This window comes from Linepithema humile, chromosome 4 (genome assembly GCF_040581485.1).
Source record: "Linepithema humile isolate Giens D197 chromosome 4, Lhum_UNIL_v1.0, whole genome shotgun sequence".
Taxonomy (NCBI): Eukaryota; Metazoa; Arthropoda; class Insecta; order Hymenoptera; family Formicidae; genus Linepithema; species Linepithema humile.
Genome location: NC_090131.1, coordinates 5433999 through 5457827, shown reverse-complemented (window position 1 = coordinate 5457827; position 23829 = coordinate 5433999). Strand labels below are relative to the sequence as shown.

At 38.5% G+C, this 23829-nt stretch overlaps 2 protein-coding genes across 4 annotated transcripts; one reads left to right on the top strand and one right to left on the bottom strand.

The window, feature by feature from the left end:
- Positions 1-253: 253 nt before the first annotated feature.
- Acsf2 (Acyl-CoA synthetase family member 2) lies at positions 254-12182 on the bottom strand. Of its 2 annotated transcripts, none has more exons than XM_012366499.2 (9): positions 12063-12182; positions 5292-5715; positions 4619-5144; positions 3248-3431; positions 2893-3102; positions 1963-2097; positions 1690-1803; positions 1363-1599; positions 254-699 (listed from the first exon to the last, which is right to left on the bottom strand). In XM_012366499.2, exons 2-9 carry the CDS (start codon positions 5389-5391, stop codon positions 400-402), a joined length of 1806 nt encoding a protein of 601 aa, XP_012221922.2. In that variant the 5' UTR covers positions 5392-5715; positions 12063-12182; the 3' UTR covers positions 254-399. The 2 variants fall into 2 exon arrangements, with proteins under 2 accessions (XP_012221922.2, XP_012221924.2); XM_012366501.2 differs by having other exon boundaries at positions 5292-5584.
- On the top strand, positions 6955-23801 carry LOC105671935 (no mechanoreceptor potential C). Of its 2 annotated transcripts, XM_067353408.1 has the most exons (14): positions 6955-8583; positions 8844-8945; positions 10259-10360; positions 10910-11026; positions 12050-12250; positions 13540-13923; positions 14426-14746; positions 15017-16244; positions 16762-16937; positions 17253-17681; positions 18740-19769; positions 20458-20571; positions 22706-22973; positions 23331-23801. In XM_067353408.1, exons 1-14 carry the CDS (start codon positions 8251-8253, stop codon positions 23791-23793), a joined length of 5268 nt encoding a protein of 1755 aa, XP_067209509.1. In that variant the 5' UTR covers positions 6955-8250; the 3' UTR covers positions 23794-23801. The 2 variants fall into 2 exon arrangements, with proteins under 2 accessions (XP_067209509.1, XP_012221913.2); XM_012366490.2 differs by lacking the exon at positions 20458-20571 and having other exon boundaries at positions 6956-8583; positions 23331-23793.
- The last annotated feature ends 28 nt before the right edge of the window (positions 23802-23829 follow it).

Genomic DNA, 23829 nt, shown 5'->3' with positions numbered 1-23829 from the left:
TAATGTCAATACATAGGTCTTGACAAATTATCATAATAATTTTTATAAATTTATATATTAAAAAATTATATATTTTTATAAATTTATAATAAATTTATTATTTTATAATATATAATTTGTAATAATAAATAATAATAATAATTTTGATATAAGATAATATTTAATAGAAAATAACTAATATAGATTAATAAACTAATAATAAGTTACAGAATAATTTTTTACAGTACAATAAAATGTTTATTACTAGTTTATGTAATTAAAAAAAAATTTTTATTTGTACTTATAAATATATTTATTATAAAATAATGATTATAAAGTATAAAATGTTACATAACATTTTATAATTGTACTTAAATGTATAATTAATTTACAAATTTCTAATTATAACAATTAAAATTGTCACGATTGAGTTGACGCCGTTGGTATTACACCTCTGCTCTCCATTTGTTCTTTTAAACGAAATTTCTGAATTTTTCCACTAGTTGTCTTTGGATATTCTTTTACAAATTCTATATAACGCGGTATTTTGAAGTGGGCTATTTTGCCTTTACAATAATCTTTCAACTCCTGCTTCGTCATGCTGGTACCATCGCGAAGTAGAATGCACGCACAAATCTCTTCTCCGTAAACTTCGTCATACGCTCCAAATACTTGCGCCTCTAATATTTTAGGGTGGATCATTAGAAAGTCTTCAATCTCCTATAATAAAAGACAAAATGTTTACGAGTGCAGATAATATTTAGATTAATAAATCATTTATGATAACAAAGAAACAAATTACCAAGAAATGGTCAGATAAATCAGATATCAGATTCAAAAGAATGAGTTAAAAAGTACGTATGCAAATTTATATTATAAATAGACGCGAAGCACGTATGCCGTGCGTTAGCTGTTATGTAACTATGTTACTACGATCAACTGATCAGCTGATTAGTAGTCGTGGGAGATTCATTCTAATTGCATTGTCGATCGATTCTACTGTAGATTAAAATTACTCGGAATACAAATGTCGCGGATCAATATAATTATTGATATCTTGAAGATTTTGCAGAAAAACGACAGCCATTTGAAACCATTTGAAACAAATATTGTTTGAAAACTGAGATTTCTCTACTAAGTCTAGAAAATTTATTTTAGATAATTGATTTGCGAAATTTATGAAATATTGTTGATTAATTACAGAAATAAAATTAATCTTTTCGATATGGCAGTGTAAGAATACGAGATTGTCGTTATCAGCTGACGTAATAAATATATCTAATATATGTAAATGTTAATCAATTTTTTCTTCTTCAATGCATTAAAATGAAATGCATTAATTAACAAGCATTGCGCTATTAATAGTAACATTTAGAATCGTACCTTAGGAAAGATATTTTCTCCTCCGCGAATAAGCATGTCTTTAATTCTTCCAACTATAACACCATATCCGTTTTCTTGAAGGATAAACTGATCGCCAGTTTTCAGCCAACCATCCTGCGTTAAAGTCTTCTTTGTGTTTTCTTCGTCGTCCCAATAATATAACATATTGCAATATCCGCGTGTCCAAAGTTCGCCACGTGTTCCAAACGGGACCGGTAAACCATTTTGATCGACAACCTTTTCGCCAAATATATGATAAAGTCTTAAAATCTGAATCTATTTAGAGAAAATTACTGAGCCGAAATAAATTAAAAGCCGAAAATATACCATTGCTTCAACATGATTCGCCAAATGGCCTACAGTGTTCTCCGCAAAGTGTTTATTCTCCCCGCGAATCGATTGAAATACGATAGCCGTCGTTTCGGTGAGACCGTATATGCTCTGCAATGGAAAAAGTTGATCTCATGAGAGAGAAAAAATTATGTAATATAAATAATTTAGATTTTAATTTAGATTAAAATCTTGTCTCTCAAAATTTATAATATACATCTAATTATAAGTGCATTGCATGACGGATATTAGGACTTTCGTCAAACTTACCATTATGTCGTCGAAGCGAAGCACTCCTCGTATTCGCTTGAAGAGTTCAGAAGAAGCTGGTGCACCACCGGTAATTCCTGCCTGAAGGCTGTCTATCGGTAGCTGTAACCGCTGCTGCGCCTCGACTAAGTTCACCTAGTAGTGAAATCATATGTAAATGATATTCAGAATTCAACACTGGAATATCAATTTTTTATCAACTTTATTCTCTAAAAATGACAACTGAAAACTGAAAAATAAAATAAAAAATACTATTGCACAGAATATCAAGTAAACCAACGAAAAAATAATTCGTGGTGAAAATCTAAATAAAAATATAAAATCCATTTTTTATATTTGCTGCATAGTTTTTGAAAACATAATTTTAAGTATAAAAATAATCTATATTATTTATTATATTAAATTTGCGCGCTGATTAAGTATTATCAAAAATTATCGGTGTTTACTGCAATTGAATTACTATTATGTAATCTTTTAATATCAGAAAGGTATATTTATTATTGCTACATCACGCTTTGGATATCAAGATGTCAGTAAATACCATTAACTGATCATTATTATTATTTTATATGATTAGTATTGTAAATTAGTAAAAAGATAATATTTAAAAAGATAATATTTAAATGTGCGCATGTTACATATACGACACATATCTGATTAGAAACCATTTTTTTTTTTTCAAAATTTAACGCAATTAATCGATAAAAATTATTCTAAATATTTTACTCGTTTCTACATAAAAGTGTCATATGTTGTTATAAACGCTTAACGTTATATTTAAATAATTTAATTGTACAATTTTCGTGTACGCGAACGTTGCGTACGCGACTATTATCATGAAACTGTTATTGTGAAATTAGCTTTATCTATTATCTCGAATGGAAATTTTTTCCTAACAATCTAACTTGCATCTCACTTGTCCTTGCTTACCCACATAGTTGGCGTTCCGTACGTTACGGCACACTTTTCTTGCGCTATCGCCTTCAAGGTTTTTATCGGATCGAAGTAGTGTCCTTCCATAACGAGAGTGTTTCCTGTGTGAAGGATGAGTAATTGTCCCATCACCATCCCAAATGCGTGGAACAGTGGCATGTTTAAACATATTTTGTTCTCGATATTTATCTTCGCTCTTTGCGTAGCCTGCCGACACAGAAATTAAACTGTTATCTTGCCATATTAACTGGTGAGTCAAAACTAATATATTTTAAATAACTTTCTAATTATTTGACTAATCTTACGAGAAGAGTTACAAAGCAATTGACTAATATCTAATTTCGCATCTCACCTCTTTGCTATTGTTTACGAGCGATTTATGCGAAATTAGTGTAGCCTTTGACCTTCCGGTGGAACCGGACGTGAACTGTATATTGCATCCGTCGTTGCATGATATTTCAGTCTGCTCAGCAGCAATCGCATCCACTTCCGCTTTTGTCGGCGATGCCTCGACATCAGCGAAACGATGCGTACCGCTATAAATAAAACGTGCTAATATCACTTACAACTCGTTCAGAACACAATTACTCGTTCTCTCAATGACATGGTGTTAGCGAACGCAAATGGATAGACCTCGGTAAAGCCATTAACCTAATTGCGCCATGATTCTTTTATACGACGAGGTTGTTAATCAAATCGGTTGGTCGGTAAAAGTTTGAGAACAATAGTACTCTGTAAAAGGAAAACATGCAATACGCGAGATTTCGTGTTCGCGGATATTACAACAAGGTGCATGACAAAAATGCGCAAAAAAGAATTTGAAAATGCTGACGAGATTGTTGGTGAACAACTCGCTTCGACATCGAAACTGTTTCACTTTAAATCTCGTCATTCTTTCCACTATTTTAAGCCGTTCAATCTTCGCCTTCTTTTCAACCTCAAATCGATACGCTATTCTCATGTCATGAAACGGAATACTTATACCGTATAGCCATTTATCATCAAATATATTCATATTGTTATGATATTTCTTAATCGAAATGTCAAAACGATATAAAGATATATAAGAGCACGTATATAGTGTTACTTTTTAATTTATACATAAATTAAATATAGCTAAATTTTATATACTTTTATGTAATTTATATAAAAACAAATTTTATTCTATAATTTTATATATTATATTATTTTTTCTTAAAATAACAAAAGAATTGTATTAAGTACAAACAACAATCGCGATTGTAAGAAATTAACTTGTTGAATTTTTAAAATTTGATGGACAATCGTATCGAATGTGCACATATGTTAATATCTACAAAAATGATAGTGTACGCGACGTTTGATACAGTAATCACGGCATGTTCTTAATCCGTTTCGTAAAGTCAGGCAGAAGGTTCCTGTCAGTCAAAGTGCGAAGGGTCACGCGATATTCACGAATCAGTGAGGCGAACGTTACGTAGTGTGTGAACATTAAATGTTCACGAAAGATTATAAGCGCGCGCTCATGTCTACAATCATCTGAGAAAGAAAAATCGTATTAATTGCACAATAAAACGCGTCATAAAATGATGTTTATTTACTAAAACGCTGCTTATTGGTGATATTTAAAGAAGCAATTATCACGAATTATGTTGAAGAAAAATAGGATAATTTATAGCTTGTCATAATGTCACGAATGATCTCTTAATAATGTTATCAAGTTTACGAAGATAATAATTCTTACGTCACATGATCAGCGGAATAAATGATGATGTGTTTCAAAGTGGGACACATTTCTTTGGCGGCGAGCAGCATCTGCGGATAGTTCTGCGTTCTAAATATATCGGGTGAGACGATCGCTTTCACGCCAACTTTTTGCAGACAGTACACTAGTTCATTCTGTTGATAAGCGGGATTAATAGCGACGACGATAAATCCTGCCCTTGAAGCAGCCAGGGAAGCTATGAGCCACTCGAGACTATTCGGACCCCAAATGCCCAGTCGATCGCCCTTCTTCATGCCCAACTTCTTGAAACCGGCGGCCAACGTGTCAGCCCGTCGAAGAAGTTCGGAGAACGTTAGACGAATGTTTTGCGGGATCGAAACGACGCTGGTCCGCTCCGGCCACGTTGCAGCCGCTTCGCCTAATAACTGTCCAACGGTTTTATCTAATATTGGAAATTCACCAGGATTGAACATATGAGCAGCTTTGTTTGCTTGACAAAAATTAGCCCTCGCTTGAATAATTGATTTTCGCAGCTGTCGTCTTTCTGCAATGGTTATTAATACAAATTTATCACACGATGGACATTACAGACCAATGTCAAATATAATTTTTTAATTCATCACATTTATGATCTTTTAACTCATCATGTAATTGATCTTTAATTGATTTAATTGTGACATTTTTTACTTACCTCGAAAATTAGCATGCAACGTAGAAAAGCATCGTGAACAATGTTGATTTAAAACTCCAGACGCGACGTATCGCGAAACCGGCTTTAATGAAGAAAGCATTTTTTCACACTTGTGTCGTTTACACAAGTCAGACACGAACTAAAAGTTTATAAACACTGGGGGCATAATATAGTTGAGGAAAGTCCATATATAGTGTTATCTCACATAATCGACGTTATCTGTACTTAGTCACCAGTAAGATTTAAACATTTTCCTGTTAGGTAGCAGAATTCCCTACGTTGATATCTGCTTCCTGCAGACGTACGACATTGTTTTTTTCCAAAATATCAAGTTATCGCTCTTATCTCATGAATAATTTACATTGTGAATTGTTTACAATGGCAAATAATCACTCATCAATGCTAATTTAACACTAAAAACACACTAAAAATAAACTTTTATGTAAATACACGGAGAAAATTTTCTCGCGAACCATGAAGGAGTTACAAAAATTTTTACTATGTTTTTCACATATGAAAAAATTTTTGGTTTCATGGTCCGCGACTTCTGCCGTACATAGTAATTTTTTATATAAAATTTTCTCCGTGTAGGGTTTAATTAATTTTACGGTTAAAAAGTGATTTTTTTATTTTAAATAATTGATATATATGATTTTATAATTTGTTTATATATATATATATATATATATATATATATATATAATATTTATTGAACTTATCTGAACATTTTTGAAAAAAATAGATATTATTGGGGCACACAGTTTAGTTAACCCACAAAGTTAAAACTGGCATCAAATTGAGAAATTTGGCAATTTGGTAAGTTTCTATTGGCAATTTTTACAATATCAGTACAATGTGGCAACAAGTTATTTCCCACCTATCAATCTTATTTAACGTTCTTTCTGTATCAACTTTTTCAATCCTTTCTTCCGGTTCTACACATGTTAACGTACACCACAAAACAATTCTATTTGGAATAAATTACGAAACAGTGTCCGAGCGTGTTTAGTGATTTAGTGCGTTCAGTGCTGAATATATCACGAGTAGAAATAGCCGTGAGGCGCGGACGCGGGAAATACGCGGATTCCACTGCAATGCGGAGAATACTTCCACTTAACTGATTTGTTTCTCAATGTAACGCTCTTGAGACGTCCATATTGCATTTATGCTGATGACATGACAGAGCGAATAAATATTGATAAGCATGATCTCTACTTTACTAGTTTCATTAACACATGTCCGCAAAACAGAGTCGCTGATATCTCGCCAATGAACCGTGAGTCTTCTATCAGGCGCTAATGTCGCACCACTTGTATAATTAAAAGAACTTTGATACTCGCGTTACGATCAGTATGCTGCTCCAGTTTTTTAATCTACTTAGCAATTTAAATAACGCGACGTTAGACTTGATGCAGGATGATTTATGTGAAATGTTGTCTTATGGATAACATGATTCTTCGCGCTCTGTTCACTTTTTGATCTTTACAAGCTACAATTTGACACGAGAGATTTGTAAGCTATTATTTTACATTAACAAAACAAAAAGAATAAAAATAAAAGTTTTCAGTATTGACTTAAGGATTTTAAATGGCACTTTATGCCATAAAATACTTTTCAAATAATTGCGATATTTTTAGAAAAAGATTTTTTACAATTTTCTAATTCTTTAACTTTTATGTATTTTTAAACATTTTCAAGTGTTTTTCTGATATTTTTATGTTTTTTCATATGTTCTAAACTTTTTTAAAATTTTGATGTTGCTTGGAAGATTATAAAATATTTGTTCAACGTTCTGTGCTACCTTTCAAAGCTTATTAATTCGTAAATGATTATTGTTTAACACGAACCTATATTAAACGATTTATCACATTCTTATCATGTAGCTCACATTCTTCTGCAAAGTATATCATCAAAGAAGCGTGTGGAGAGCGAAAAATAAGGGCCACGCACGAGCGAGCCTTGAGTCGCAAGCGGGTGAAAACGAGGAAAAAATGAGGGACGTTATTCAGAGCCGTGGCAGAGTCCGGTGGATTCAAGATAGACGGATAGCGTGCCTTGCCGGGCTGGTCCGGAAGTCGCGTGTCGACGGCAGCCATAACAGCCCCTCCGCGACTCTCGCCCTTCCTCCACCTGAACCACCACCTCGGCTTGATTTCCTTACCTGCTACCAACGACGACCAGCACGGCCTACCACGAGATTGGCCTCGTGTGTGCGAAAAGCAATCCGTGCAAGTCGGAGGTAAGAAGGTGTTGGTGCAGCGTTACCCTAACAAACCGCGAGAACGGGTCGGCGATTGGTCGATCCTGCCCGAGCGAGCAAGGCCCGAAGGAAAGCAGCCCTCTCTCTTCTCTTCAACCCTCTCGGTTACGTACCGTTTTCAGAATCGCTAGGATAACCGTGCCGTTAACACTTCTTCAGTGCCGTTATAATTCTCGCTTGATATCACTGAAAATAATTAACAGTGTCGAATTGAGAAAATTTGTCGCGCGCGCTTGTGCTAAGATATTGCGACATCATACGAGAATTTAGCGAACACTACTGAAGACGTTTTGTCCAATTTAATCATTTATTCGTGGTATTTACAGCATTTGTAAAAATATTTTAGAGAGTAATTAAAATATTCCCTTACGTTTATATCAAAATAAAGTGAGACGTTTGAAGAATATGCTTTTCGCGCTTAGATATTTCGATATTAGATAGATCGCTCAGTTCTATTCTTCTTCTCGACAATGAAGCTCCCTTTCTACTCTTTAGCAAACTCCTACAAGCCCGTAATGTGACAAGTGCGAGCATCGTATCTTTCATTCGGCAAGTGTACGTCGCGTCGAACGAGATAATCACATCGGATGTAATTCCTCGCCGCTCCGTGTATCGTCGACGGTGTGTAATTTTCGACGAGAGTGAGTCGATCGAGCGAACCATGCTCGCGTTCTGCGCGGAAGGATCGTAGGGCTTAGCATGAGCAGTAACAGCAAGAAGCCACCGGGAGGCAAGGACGACAAGAAGAATCCCTCCAGCAAAGAGGACAGTCCGTCGGGCGGCAAGGACGATGGTGGTTCAGCTTCGACGGCAAGCAATGGCGGCGCGGCCGCAGGTGAACCGTCTCCGCAGCCTGGCAGCAAGCCTAGCTCCGCCGGTGCCACCGCCAGGGAAGGGGCCCAAAGGCTCCTGGGCCTGGCGGCGCGCGGCGAGTGGGCTCCCGTGGACCAGCTGCTCAAATCTCTGGAGAAGACGGTGCAAAGCGCGGGCGAGGACGGCTTCATTGTGCCGCTCGCCGGCGTTCTGGACCCGGTTAGTTTCAACTGAGATAATCGAGAATTTTTGTTTTGCCTCAAAAGAAATCAATATACTTAAAAAGAATTTTTTAAGTAAAAAAAATATAACGTTTCAATGAATACAATACAATATTTTATATAATTTGTCATGCAAAGTTCATGAGGAATTTTGAATGAACGTGAGAACTGAAATATCACGCGGCAAATCTCTCGCCTGCGATGCTCGCGTTTTTTTTTTTTTTTTTTTTTTTTTAGACAAAAACTTTTGATTTGCAGACGACGGGGATGACGCCGTTGATGTACGCAGTGAAAGACAATCGCAGCGCGCTGCTCGACCGGATGATCGAGCTCGGAGCCGACGTGGGTGCCAGAAACAATGCAAGTACTCCATGATGAACGCGTGAATTAAGCAAGTCACGGAATAGCCGACCTATAGTCTTTAAGTTCTTTAGCTTTCATAAAGCTTAGAAAAACAAAAGATCTTCTCACAAGATTCGCGCCTTCCACGCAAGATTCTTCGAATTCCATATTCCATTCGAATGAAACACTTGAGTCATCGTGTTCTTTGATTCATTGCCGTTGCGATAAGCTTTCGTGCTGGGGTTACGTGGCACCGGCGAAGGTGACGCGTGTCGCGAAACGTGTACCGCTAATGATCAGGCCGCGATTTGTGCTAAGCCGAGTCACTCGAGGTAACAGAAAGAACGATTGCGTGAAGGAGGGCCAAGGTCAAGGGATTTATGCTTACTGACCGAGTGGACAAGACGGTTGCTCGCATAAAAGGGACAAGTAGGCCGCGACGAAAAAGTGGCCCGATTCTTGAAGTAGATTAAATCACTAAAGTTGCCAATCGAGTACTTATTTTAGCTGCAACAGCTCTTGCGCTTGACACTGCGGATAGGCGATCAATTATAGTAGAATTCTTAGTGCTAACTTTCTGAAAGTCATTGGGAATTCCTTTTGCTAGGAATTACAAGGAGCTTATAGCAAATTGTATTGATTTAAAAAGTCCTACGCGTCAGAATAAAATAGCGTGAAAGAGAGAAAAACAAGAATAGCGTTACTCAAAATTAAGGTCTCTCTCTCGGCGTAGATTAATAACTTCTAGTTAATCATTTATTTCCAGAGAAAAGAGATCACAATTTTCGCTATTACACCCAATCTGGAAAAATTAATAGTTTACAACCTAATGTCGACTTCCTCTTTCAATGTAATATATAAAATGGCGCATTACAATCGCGGTAAACCTATATTAGGGCATCGCTTTGCAAACAAGGCGTTGCGCACTCACTACTATCGATTTTCCAGCCACCGCTCCCATAATGATTCCAATATAATTTTCAAATAGCATGCTGATACATCGTGATTGAGACTAAAACAACATCAGAGTTTGCTCGAATTTATGGGCGTGGTTGGACAAAATTTGCAGAATTATTACTGCTATTGCTTTTCGCCGTAAAATTATAATTTTTAGCACAATATCGTGCATTTATATCGTGTCTTTTTCAAATGTTTAAAAAAATTAATTAATTAGTAAACACAGCAACTATTAAGGATTTATTTTGATATCATTTCGAAGAGAAATTGGAAAGGCTATATTAATTATCTTCTTAATTTGCAAAATTATATCATGTACAAAATAGATGCTTCGGAAAAACTAAACAATTCACCGACCTGCATTTTCTTTGCAGGACAATTACAATGCTCTCCATATCTCTGCCATGTATTCGAGGGAGGATGTCGTTAAGTTGTTGCTGTCGAAGAGAGGTGTTGATCCCTACGCTACGGGAGGGGTATGAATTCATTTTTGTAACTTACAGAAATTTATTGCAAAAATATTTTATCACAAAACTTGTAACTATTATTATAGTACAAAATTTTATTAAAATTTTAATATTTTATAGGAAAAATTTGCTTTTAATTATTGTAGGAAAATTTTATTTTGTCTCAAGTCTTTGCATATTATCTTGCAAATATTCTTTGTGATATCACAAATTTTTTGACTAATTATAATTTAGATTATTTGAATTCAATTTCAGTGTCGAAATAACGAAACAATTGTACTCAGAATTAAAATTAATAATATATGACGGGCTCTTCTATTATTCAATAATCAGTTACATTAATAAACGAGCTAATGGCCGAAACGTTTGTACTCTTAATTTTAATAAATAACTGAGCACGTAAAAAATCCAGCTCTGGCTTTATTAATGTAATTGATAATTGCACTCAAATTATTGCGAATTCTAAAATTGACCTCGAACTATTCTCAAATAACCTTACATGATAGAAAACCATAATTTCTTGAAATATATTCATGTGTACGCGTTTATTGTGCGTAGCCAAGACAACAAACGGCGGTTCACCTGGTGGCGTCGAGACAAACGGGTACCGCGACGTCGATTTTACGAGCGTTATTGGGTGCTGCCGGACGAGATATCAGGCTAAAGGTCGACGGTGTAAGTAGCGGGGAAAAATATTTTATTAACCCTTGCAGAGAAGACGAATAGGAACACGAATAAATCAATATGTTGCCTGAAAGCGTTCTAAGCTTTTCGATATTAAAAATGACACAGTCGCGTGGCTATGGAAACACCATAGTGAGTTCATGTTGGCCCCAAAACTTCAAATTAGACGAAGATAAAGATTTTTCTGCAATAACCGCGGCACGATGCTCCCGTTTCGCGTCCGCGTTTCTCGCGTGACAGGTGCCGCGCGCAGAGAGATCGCTACCTGGTACCGAACGGCGCCATAACTCTTCTCTAGTCAGCTCTGTCATATACTTCGTCGCGATAGTACGACGATAATACCACGATCAGGAGAAGTCGATGAACGCCGACAATCACGGCGACCCTGGTCGCCCGTAGATAAAAACAATAACGATACACGGTTAGATATTTCGTATAAACACGAAAAACCTTCGTGTTATCTATCACGATAACATTTGAAAATTTTTATGCAAAAAATTAATAAATACATTCTAAGCGATTTTTAGCAGTTATCGTAATTAATAATCTTAATATTATAATTAATTCTTTTTCCATTTTCTTCATAATTTAAATATTTACGAAATTTATAAAACGTTCTTTACAACTATAGAACTTACAGCATATAGAACAGCTATAGAACTTTAAAACTGTAGAATAAAACAAAGTATCATTTTTAACGTTTGCCTAGAAATAGTAAGTATTTCATAAAAATTGATTATTGCTTCAAAATGAAGTGTAAAGGTAAGTTTCTCTTAAATTTATACACAACAATATTCAAAATTATATAGCAATGAAAAATTTAGAACCATATTATTTTAAATATATGTGTAAAAATATTTTTTGAAAGATGATTTTATTTTATGTAGCGTATGTTGATTATCGTTAAATTATGAGTATTTTTTGTCTTGTAGAAAAGATTCTATTCTATTTTATTATCCAATTCTATCATATTTTATTATCCAAATTTGTTTTTAATTTTATTTTTCATCGTAGAAAGGAAAGATACCTCTTTTGCTAGCAGTGGAGGCTGGCAATCAGTCGATGTGTCGAGAACTTCTATCACAGCAAGCACCTGATCAGCTTAAGGCAACCACACCGTCGGGTGATTCCGCTTTGCATTTAGCCGCTAGAAGAAGAGACATCGATATGGTGCGGATTCTGGTGGATTACGGCGCGGCTGTCGACATGCAAAATGTACGTACATGCACATGTTAAATTCAAACACACAAAGATTTGATATAAAATAAAATTAAACTGATCATAATCAAGTATGTTAAAAATTACTAGATTTTACGCGATTTAGATTTCAATACTGATTAAAACACTTGAATTTTTAAGATTCTAAAATTTTGATTCTGATTAGATTACAATTCTTCGTCAAACTAACTTCGAATATATTCGTACGTTCGTGACGACAAGCGTGAAAACAGAAAAGAAAAACACGATCATGAATGTGAGCGTATATCGATGAGCTGCGAGTTGTCAACAAATTAAGTTGGAAAGATTTCTGTAAATACAATAGCTTGCGTGGACAATAGAAAACGATGCGGAACCGTTAAAACGCGGAACGCTATTAAATAAGATTTCAATTTACAATGAGAGTAGAATATATATTTTATCATTTAGTACTAAATTACAATTATAAAAAAATCGTAATAAATAAAATGAGCATTTATATACGGATTTTAATCCAAACACAGTGATATTGTTCAAACTTTACTACTTGTGTAGTATCTCCGAGTGTTTTAAAGCTCGCAAATTATACGACATGATATTATACACCGTAAATCCATTACTGATTTTATGTTTGTTTCAGCAAACTATTGTACATGGCATTTAATTACTCTTTCCGCGGTTTTATGACAGTCGGAATTACCGTTTTTTTTCTTTCTATCTTTTAAGTACATATAAATAATTTTATAATTATTAAATTTAATTTTAACTTAAAATTATATGTATAATATTATATATTATTATTTGACATTACTTAATATTGTACATAATTATATACATAAAATTTTGGAGTTTAAGTTTTAATGTCACAAGCAAATTGCAAAGCTCAACAAGATCGATTACACACGGAATAGAAGTGACGCACGCGGCTTGTAAATTGCAACGAAAACAGCAAGTCTATGTTTTATGAGTAATGATTGGAAATGAAACTGCCGTGAAATTTGCACAAAGTTTTAAAAATTACTGGTTGCAACTACTACACTTGCCTGATACGAAAAATATTTTATGACCTTTTGCATTTCTTGCCGCCACGCAAAAATGACATCCAGTGAGTCTTAGTTGCGTCACAAAAAATTAATCTGATAGGATAGAAAAATTTCCACGAGAGAGAAATGTCTTAAAAAATTTTCTGCAAGATTTTAATATTTTATATTATTAAGTATTAAAACAAGAGTATGTTTAATCGTAATGCTGCTGAGCAATGTATAATTATTAAAAAATATTAGCGACATTTAAGACAATTATTTCAGGGCGACGGACAAACTGCGTTACACATAGCGAGCGCGGAGGGAGATGAAACTTTAGTGAAATACTTCTATGGCGTCAGAGCCTCCGCATCGATCGCCGATCATCAAGATCGAACGCCGATGCATTTGGCCGCGGAGAACGGCCACGCTTCCATAATCGAGCTGCTGGCTGATAAATTCAAAGCGAGCATTTTTGAAAGAACGAAGGATGGCTCAACTCTGATGCACATTGCGTCATTGAACGGACACTCGGAATGCGCTACCATGCTCTTCAAGAAAGGTGTTTATCTGCACATGCCGAACAAGCGTGGTGCCAGATCTATTCACACGGCTGCGGGATATGGCCATGTGGGTATTATTAGCACTTTACTGCAACGAGGAGAGAAGGTAAGTTGTTTATCATCGTTACAAAATATTTGAATATTAAAATTGATATCAAAATTGTAATATCTAATATCGAAACTTCGATATCAATAATATTATCACGCTATATATATATCGTAACACTGTCATCACCAACGAAAAGCATAATTGATATCAAATCTGATATCAGAACTGCAATAATGATATCGACATTTTGATATCAATGATACACCGGATATAGATAGCGTAATATTTATCAGCGTGGATAAAATGTCAGTGATAAATGTAATGTTAATCTTTTCTGAGCAAAAATGTGGATATCGCATTTTTTATCTTTTATAATATTAAGTGTCAGTCAGTGTCATCTACAATAATATTAAGTGTGTTAGATTTTTTGTTTTATAAAAAAATTCCATTTAAGGTCACGAAAATATTTTTTCGCAATCCACATGTTAAATTTCACGCTGCAAAACATATTTATTTTTCAAGTTACATATATTTTTTGTGTTTTTGTTGTGTCGGATAGGTGGACGCAATAACTAACGATAACTATACGGCACTCCATATAGCCGTGGAAAGTGCCAAACCGGCCGTTGTGGAAACCCTTTTAGGATACGGCGCGGAGGTACACGTGAGGGGTGGAAAGTTGCGGGAAACTCCGCTTCATATAGCCGCCAGGGTGCCCGACGGTGACAGATGCGCTCTGATGTTGTTGAAATCCGGAGCAGGTCCCAATTTGACAACTGACGACGGCCAAACACCCGTACATGTGGCAGCCAGCCACGGAAATTTAGCGACGCTTCTTCTGCTGCTCGAAGACGGCGGAGATCCGATGTTTAAATCAAAAGTACGTCGACAAAACCGGAAGTCAGATCTAATGTATTCTTGATCAAATATAATATAATAATTATATATTCTTTTCGATTAATTTTATATCTTACAATTGCTAAAATATTAAAAAAATTATATTAATATATATTTATGTGCGCTTTTTTCAGAAATGTCTTTCTTGATTTAATTGTTAAATGCTTCTATTATATTTTACAATTATTTTCTTTTCATTCTAATAATCAGAAATTTCGAACCTTCTCATAATAAAGATTTCTCCTCTCCTCAGAACGGAGAGACGCCCTTGCATTTGGCTTGCAGAGGCTGCAGGGCGGATGTGGTCAAGCACTTGATAGAGTTCGTGAAAGAGAAGAAAGGCCCGGAAGTGGCGACTGCCTACGTGAACAGTTTAACGAACGAAGGCGCCAGCGCGCTCCACTACGCCGCCCAGATCGAGCCATCGGAAGTCGGCACGCCTGGTGACGACCGCGCGGTCGTACGCGCCCTTCTCGACAGCGGCGCGGACGTCTCGATGCAGACCAGGCAGGCCCAGGAATCGGCGTTTCACCACTGCGCTCTCGCCGGCAACAACGAGGTCCTATCGGAGATGATCAGCCGCATGCCGGCCACGGAAGTGCAGAAAGCCTTGAACCGACAGAGCGCCGTCGGCTGGACGCCGTTGCTAATCGCCGCTCATCGCGGCCACATGGAACTGGTGAACAATCTTCTCGCTAATCACGGCAGAGTCGACGTGTTCGACCTCGAGGGCAGGTCCGCTCTTCATCTAGCCGCCGAGCACGGCTATCTTCAAGTCTGCGACGCGCTGCTGGCGAACAAGGCCTTCATTAACTCCAAGTCGCGTGTAGGAAGAACCGCTCTGCATCTGGCTGCCATGAATGGTTACACGCACCTAGTTCGATTTCTCGTCCAGGATCATGGCGCCGCGATCGACGTGCTCACGCTGAGAAAGCAGACGCCTCTTCACTTGGCGGCGGGCGCAGGTCAGCTGGAAGTTTGCAAGCTTCTGCTGGAGCTCGGCGCCAGCATAGATGCAACGGACGACCAGGGGCAGAAACCGATCCACGCCGCGGCTATGAACAATTACGCCGAAGTGGCTCAGCTCTTTCTACAGAGACACGCAAGCCTTGTGATGGCCTGCACGAAGGACGGCAACACCTGCGCTCACATCGCCGCCATGCAGGGCAGCGTACGGGTGATCGAAGAGCTGATGAAGTTTGATAGACAGGGCGTGATAACCGCCAGAAATAAACTCACGGAAGCGACTCCCCTGCAACTGGCGGCGGAAGGCGGACACGCCGAGGTAGTGAAGGCTTTGGTTAGAGCCGGAGCGTCCTGCACTGATGAGAATCGCGCGGGTTTCACCGCCGTTCATCTGGCGGCTCAGCATGGCCATGGCCAGGTACTCGAAGTGATGAGATCGTCGCAATCTCTCAGGATATCCAGCAAGAAGCTCGGCGTCACCGCGCTTCACGTTGCTGCGTACTTTGGACAAGCCGGTAAGCAGAAATCTCATAAAACTCTAATGTAATTATTAATATAAAATATTAATATTAAATTTTGAATGCGTTAAATATGAGTATATATAATTTTGAAAATTAAATATATTTATTCTTTATAATTCTATGGCTTATGGCTAAACATAGAACTTTGCGACAATCCTAATTTTTCATATAGTTGAAGCGACGGATGATTACAATTAGCAAACTATATTTTTCTAAATAACGAAAATTAATTGTTATATTTATTTGAACGTTATATTGTTATATTTATTTGAACTTAATCAAAATTAATTTGGATTTAAAAATTAATAAAAGTAAATTAGAATAAATTAAACGTACATATTTAATTGAAATAGGTTTAGTTATATTTTTTTATAATTTTGCTAATAAGAAGAAAATAAAATGTTTTTATTTTCAAGATAAATTTTTAAAGTTAAATTTGTACTAGTACGATTTTTCGTACATGATGGACAAATAAACTAAGCTTAACAGATTTACGTTTGATTGATTCCAGATACGGTTAGAGAATTGCTAACTCATATACCCGGAACCGTAAAGTCTGATCCTCCGAATGGAGCATCTTTAGTAGGAGAATTAGGAGCCGAATCCGGAATGACTCCTCTGCATCTAGCTGCCTATTCTGGAAACGAGAACGTCGTGCGACTTCTTTTGAATTCTGCCGGAGTTCAGGTATGAGTTTATTAACCGCTCTTATCATATAATCATACGATTTTTTATCAGCAACTCACATACTTTATATCATTTTTACTTTATATCACACTTACTTTATATCATTTTGTTTACTCGCATTATTCGAAATCAGATAGATAAAATTGAATCAATATGCAAAATAACATCTCTCTAGAAACAATATTTGTATAATGATTAATTTCAAGGTTGAGATAATTGAATGTACAACATTAATTTCTTCAAGCTTAGAAAAATGAATTAAATTTTTGCCGCATCAAACATACATATTGAAATGCGAGGATATTCTAACCAAAGGTAGACGCAGCGACAACGGAAAACGGATGGAATCCCTTGCACCTGGCCTGCTTCGGCGGTCATATAACTGTCGTGGGCCTGTTATTGAGTAGATCAGCCGAGTTACTGCACAGCGCGGATCGTTACGGCAAAACAGGATTGCACATTGCGGCGACCCACGGTCACTACCAGATGGTAGAGGTACTTTTGGGTCAGGGAGCGGAAATAAATGCGACCGACAAGAACGGCTGGACGGCGCTGCATTGCGCTGCACGCGCCGGTTATCTGGATGTCGTGAAGCTGCTCGTGGAGAGCGGCGCATCTCCAAAAACCGAGACAAATCTCGGTTGTGCGCCGATCTGGTTCGCCGCGTCCGAAGGTCACAATGATGTGCTCAAGTATCTCATGGAGAAAGAACACGATACGTATGCCCTAATGGAAGATAGAAGGGTAAGATTAATAAAAAAATATACCAAAAAATTCTTAAAATAAAAAATCTCACAAGTTGGAATTTTTTCAAATTGCAGCTTTTTCCGTAAGTTATGAATTTCGTAAATTGTGATTAACAAATATAGATATATTAATAAAATTTGATCTCATTATCTAATAAAATAATTTAATAATCTACAAGTTATTTTACGAAAATTTAATGAAAGACATTTATCGCAAATATTCTTCGCAATTCGACCGGAGAACGTTTTCTGTTGATAGCAAAAGAAAAACTAGAATTGTTTTTACGTCGATGATTGTATGTGAATATATAATTTAAATAATTATCACAAATTATAGAATGGCATGGCATGAAATGATCTCGAATTACCTTAAACTAGTCATTTCCTAAATTCTCGAACACTATAGCACTTCATGGGACCAAGAGGTGCACGACATTCGAAAAGTTTACTCATTTCGCCAGTCGAAGTCGGTAAACCGAACTAATAAATTTGCGTTTTAATGTTAGGTATGCACGCAAAGCGCGGTTACGCCAGTTTCGTGGACGAAAATTTATTAGTAATGCACATTTAGCTCAGATAATTTTAAAACAAGATTGGTATCACTGTCGTATAAAATTCCGCAGTCGTACTGTTCCAGAAAACTTTACCGTGATACTATTAATTCTAAATAAGCTTCATTAGAAATTAACTGAGGTGCAATATATGCCGAGTCAGAGTCCAAAATTACCATGTGTATAAAACAAGAGCTCTATATTTATATGCGACAAATTAAAATAGAGCGAAAAGCTTAGAAATCTAATACCAAAATAAAACAGTTGTTTGAAATATCATATAATTATAACTTTTTCAGAAATATAAAAATTTTACGAATTATGCTAATCCCAATTTTTATGTATATAAAATCTACAAAATACATTATTTATTTCTTTTTAGATTTAATTAATTAATAACTGCCACGATAATTTGTAGAATGCACATTACAAGATATAGAACGTTATTTGTATTTTTTCTAATTAAAAATTTCTTGATTCGAGCCAAATAAATTTGCATTTACAGTTTGTCTACAACATGATGGTCTGCAGCAAGAGTCACAATAACAAACCGATAGAAGAATTCGTCCTCGTGTCTCCTGCGCCGGTCGACACAGCAGCCAAACTTTCCAACATCTACATGAAGCTTTCCGAAAAAGAAAAGGAGCGCGCTAAGGATCTAATCGCAGCCGGGAAGCAGTGCGAGGCCATGGCCACGGAATTGCTGGCGTTAGCGGCGGGCGCCGACTCGGCTGGCAGGATTTTGACGTCGATGGATCGCAGGAACGTCGAGTTCCTGGACGTGTTGATCGAGAACGAGCAGAAGGAGGTGATCGCGCACACCGTAGTGCAACGCTACCTGCAGGAGCTCTGGCAGGGTAGCTTGAATTGGAACGCGTTCAGGACGATCCTGCTGTTCATCGCCTTCCTCATTTGCCCGCCCGTCTGGGTGGTGTTCGCCCTGCCGCTTGGACACAAATACAACAACGTGCCCATTATCAAGTTTATGTCGTACCTCACGTCGCACATCTACCTGATGGTCTTCCTGCTGCTGGTTGGTATCACGCCGATCTACCCGGTGGTGAGAGGAAACCTGATCCCGTACTGGTACGAGTGGTGCCTGCTGGTGATGCTGTCGGGGTTGCTGCTGTTCGAGCTGACGAACCCGAGCGACAAGAGTGGCCTGGGCTGGATCAAGCTGGCGGTGCTGCTATTCGGCATCTTCGGCGTGGCGTTCCACCTGTTGGGCTTTGTGATCGTCGAGAGGCTGCACTGGCCGACCCTGCTCTACCTGAGAAACCAGCTCTTTGCCCTCAGTTTCCTTTTAGCTTGCGTACAGATATTGGACTTTCTGTCGTTCCACCATCTATTCGGGCCGTGGGCGATCATCATCGGCAATCTCATGAAGGATCTTGCGAGGTTTCTCGCGGTGTTGGCCATCTTCGTGTTCGGCTTCTCCATGCACTTTGTTGCGCTCAACCAGGCGTTCAAGGACTTCCAGACGATGCAGGAAGCGCGCGCGGAAGACAGAAAGCAGAAGAAGCCGTTCTACGACGGTAAGTTCGAAACGCGCATTTTCCACATTCTCTCCCCTCTTTTTGATCAATCTCTATATATACCTTGTATACCTTGACGCCAATCCAGAGCTAGTGGCGCAGTTAATTGATTTTTTACAGCCCCCTCTATAGGATATATACGCGCACATATATTGTAGATATCATAGATACGTATGTAGATACCTATGTGTAGGGCTAGATTTTAGATTGGCAGTCGCTTCGACGCGGTACTGGTACTGTTTGACAAAGATGTAGATAACACTTTCGCTCACGCAGGTTCGCTAACTTGCGTGAGCGTAAGAATGACGCAGTTACTTTCGTATATCTTTTGCATAAATTGGCAAACGCGTTCTTTCTCTTCAATATTTATATCCGGAATTAAAACTGCTGTAGTTTCGATGAATTCAGTTTTCGATATTGCACATATAGAAAAATTAAACTCACCGAAAATTGATATTTGGTTTTAATTAGCATTAGTTTGTACTTATAACAAGTGTACCTCAAACGTTCCTGATCCTCCCGCTAAATTGATTCCCTTTCGAAAGAGTAATCGATGTTGTGGTAAATTTGCGCGTAGATTTCTTAATTGTCGTTTATCGAAATTTCGAAGTAAGTCTGCTTTATATCGATCATACTCAGAGACATGCAGAGCGATGCAAAATCGTAATCGAATGAATTGCAATGATAGATTTGTTGGCCAATGTTACGGAATGGATGACGGAGACGCCATCATCGGCGCCTCCTCGTCGCTACGGCCGCTACAAGAAAAAGAATGAGTGTTGTGACGATAGCAGCAGAGATAGTAAGTTTTGTTGGTTGAGAAAGATTAATCAGAAGCAACCGAATGGAAAGCGAACTAAAAAACAAAGATAATCGCACACGCGAAACTGAATGCAGGACACGATCCATCTCGGTGTCGTCCCGTCTGCATCGTGCATTTGGCCAGTGTGTGTTGTCTGCTGAGACTGCTGCCTGATATGACGAAAAAAAAAAGAAAAAGACAAAATAGAAAACAGAAAAGATACGCGCAGCATATCAGATATTATTTTTTATTCGAATCGTATGCTGCGATTCGGAAGCGACAGTAGAGAGAGAGAGAGAGAGAGAGAGAGAGAGAGAGAGAGAAACACGAAACAGTCGCATTCTCTGAAAATAATCTTATCTTGCGAAAAGCAAAAAGTATACAGCGATTGTATACAAAATACAATATTACTATAGTCGCATTAATAATTTAAATCAATTAATAAAATAAATAAATAAATAATTATTAAAGTATGTCATTTCTATTTTTTTAATTTATGAATCTCTCTTAATCTGGACTGTACATATAAAATTTACTCTCATTTGCCATTAAGAAATTTCGTAATCGTCAGTCCGCATCGCAGCATACCGAATAAGTATCTCGAATTGACAAGCTCGGACAATGTCCTGTGTATGCAATTGATTAGCTATCGATTAGCATTACTGCCGGAGCATATGTGCTCGTGTTTCTTTCACAGCCTCTGCCCGTGTGCATCCCCGTGTCTCGCTGTACGTATGTGTCTAAATGTAAATACACAAACGCACACATATGTATATGTACGTGTGTGTTTTTGTATAAGAGTCGTCTAAATCAAACATAGACTGCATCGTTGATATTAAAACAATACGGCGAAAGAATGCCGGTCTATGTTTTATTTGCATGACCCATATACATCTATATATATATATATATATATATATATATATATTAATATAAATCAATATATTAATATATATATATATATATATTAATATCTCATGTAATATATTACTTGTATTATTTGTAAATTATTAGATATCGTTTATGTTAGTGGACGCCGATGTTGTCTGAATTCATGATGTGCATCAACCGCACGGTCGTTTTATGTGTGATTCGATCAACTTTGCGGATTTTTCCCACCCACGAAGAAGTCATCCCTCGCCACAGTCCACGTTTCTTATTTCACCGGATCGTTACGGGATGGCCTCGAACAAAAAAAAAAAAAGAATGTTTTCCTCCCTCCCTCGTGTCCTTGCATGCAAAAGAACATTTAATGCGATGTAATGCGTCTGCCTTTGAAGTCGTGCAAGCCAGACAAGCAAGGAGGGCGTAACATTACCGAGCTGCATGCAACCCCGTCTTTTTATCCACTGCAAACGTATATATACATGCGGTATGTCTCAAAATCTCCACCCGCGCCCTCCACTCTCATTCAGCACGGAAACGCACGATTGTACGACGAATGTCCCTTGTTTGATCCGCTGGCTGCTTCGAAAGAGAGAGAGCGCATCAACATTGGAATGCATCTCCGGTTTAGCAAAACTCACCGGACTCGTCGCGCGCCTCGAAACCGCGCGCAGATCCGAGCGCGCGTTTTTGTCGTTTCATCGTTAAACGAATTCTTTTCACGCGGAACGACGACTAAAGAACCAAAAAAAAAAAATATATACATATGAGTCACGCGAAGCGATTACATCCGAATTGGATGTAAAAGCAAGGCAAATTCGAGAACGACGAATCGCCGAAAGTGACAGTGCGTGCTCAACGATGGTTGCAGCCTGCAGTGAGAAAGGTCATGGCATGCATCCGGCGTTAGTCCGCAGCTGCAGAGCATGGCCAGAGTCTATATAAAAAGATGCATGAGCATGTTCGTTCCACCGTTTGTTCGTTCGTTCGCTCGCTCGCTCGCTCGCTCGCTCGATCGTTCGTTATGTGCGTTGTGGAGCCTCACGTTATGGAAACCTCACGCATTCATATACAAATAGCGAGTACCCACCAGTAGTAGCCAGTCTGTAATGGCACGAAGCAATGAACTAGAACAAAAGTAAGAAAAAGTATAAAAAAAAGTAAATAAATAAATACGTAAAAGAAAGATCAGCTCTTAGAGCCGCCGAGAAACGTCTTGTGTGTGTGTGTCTGTGCCTCGTAATTCCAGTAAAGATGAATCCGGTACTCGCCTTCGAATATCTGTTCTTCGCCGTCTTCGGCCAAACGACCCACAGCGAGCTGAAGGTCGAGAACAATCAGCCGCAGTGGACCTCGGTCCTCTTCAAGTTGACCTTCGGCGTGTACATGCTGGTCTCGGTAGTGGTGTTGATTAATCTGCTGATCGCCATGATGAGCGACACTTATCAACGGATACAGGCGCAGTCGGACATTGAGTGGAAATACGGGCTCAGTAAACTGATCCGTAACATGCACAGGTAAGCCCGCCGACCTTTTAAAGACTCGAATAACGTGCGATAAGGCATCCCGCTATGATAAAACCGCTATGATAAACCGACGAGTAACCGGCCGAAATAGCAAATCTCGTTATCTTTTCCGACCGGAACCGCTGGCGTTATAAATAGATGTTAACGTTACTTTTGCCGGCGCGCGGGACTGTCCATCGCGTTCCCCATCGCGTTTCACGATGCCAAGCGAGACGCGATCAAGTTCAGTCGTTCATCGTCGTTACGTTATAGCGAAGCTTCGCGGTTCCCTTAAGTAGCTTCGCAGTGCCAAGCATTCGGGGTTACCGGAGCATACGTGTGTGCTGGAAACGCGATTGCGTGTTTCAGAACCACCACAGCTCCGGCCCCGCTAAACTTGTTCACCACCTGGACCGTGTACTTCATCAAGCTGTGCAGGCAGCGGCGCGCTAAGCGCAAGCGGCCGTCGCTGGTGCACATGATGGGGCTGCAGCGCACCGCCCGCTTGTCGCCCAGATCGAAGATGGGCGCCAAGTGGCTGGCCAAGGTCAAGAAGGGCCAGGTCCGTCCGAAGGACAGCGTCACCCTCTCCGTGGTGCATCTCAGCCCGCTGGGCAGCCAGCTGTCCTTCAATACCGCGACCAGAATCGAGAACGTAGTGGACTGGGACTCGATCAGGAAGAAGTATCTCGCGCTGACCGGAAACGGGCCCGAGAAGGACGACGCGGAGAAAGAAGAGAAGGGCGACGAGGGCGAGAACGAGGACGAGAGCGGGCCGACGGCGTCCAACGCGTCGACGGTGCCGGCGACGATCCCGAATCCGCCCATGTAAAGATCGTCGTCGGCCCGCTTACTTTCGTCGAACGCC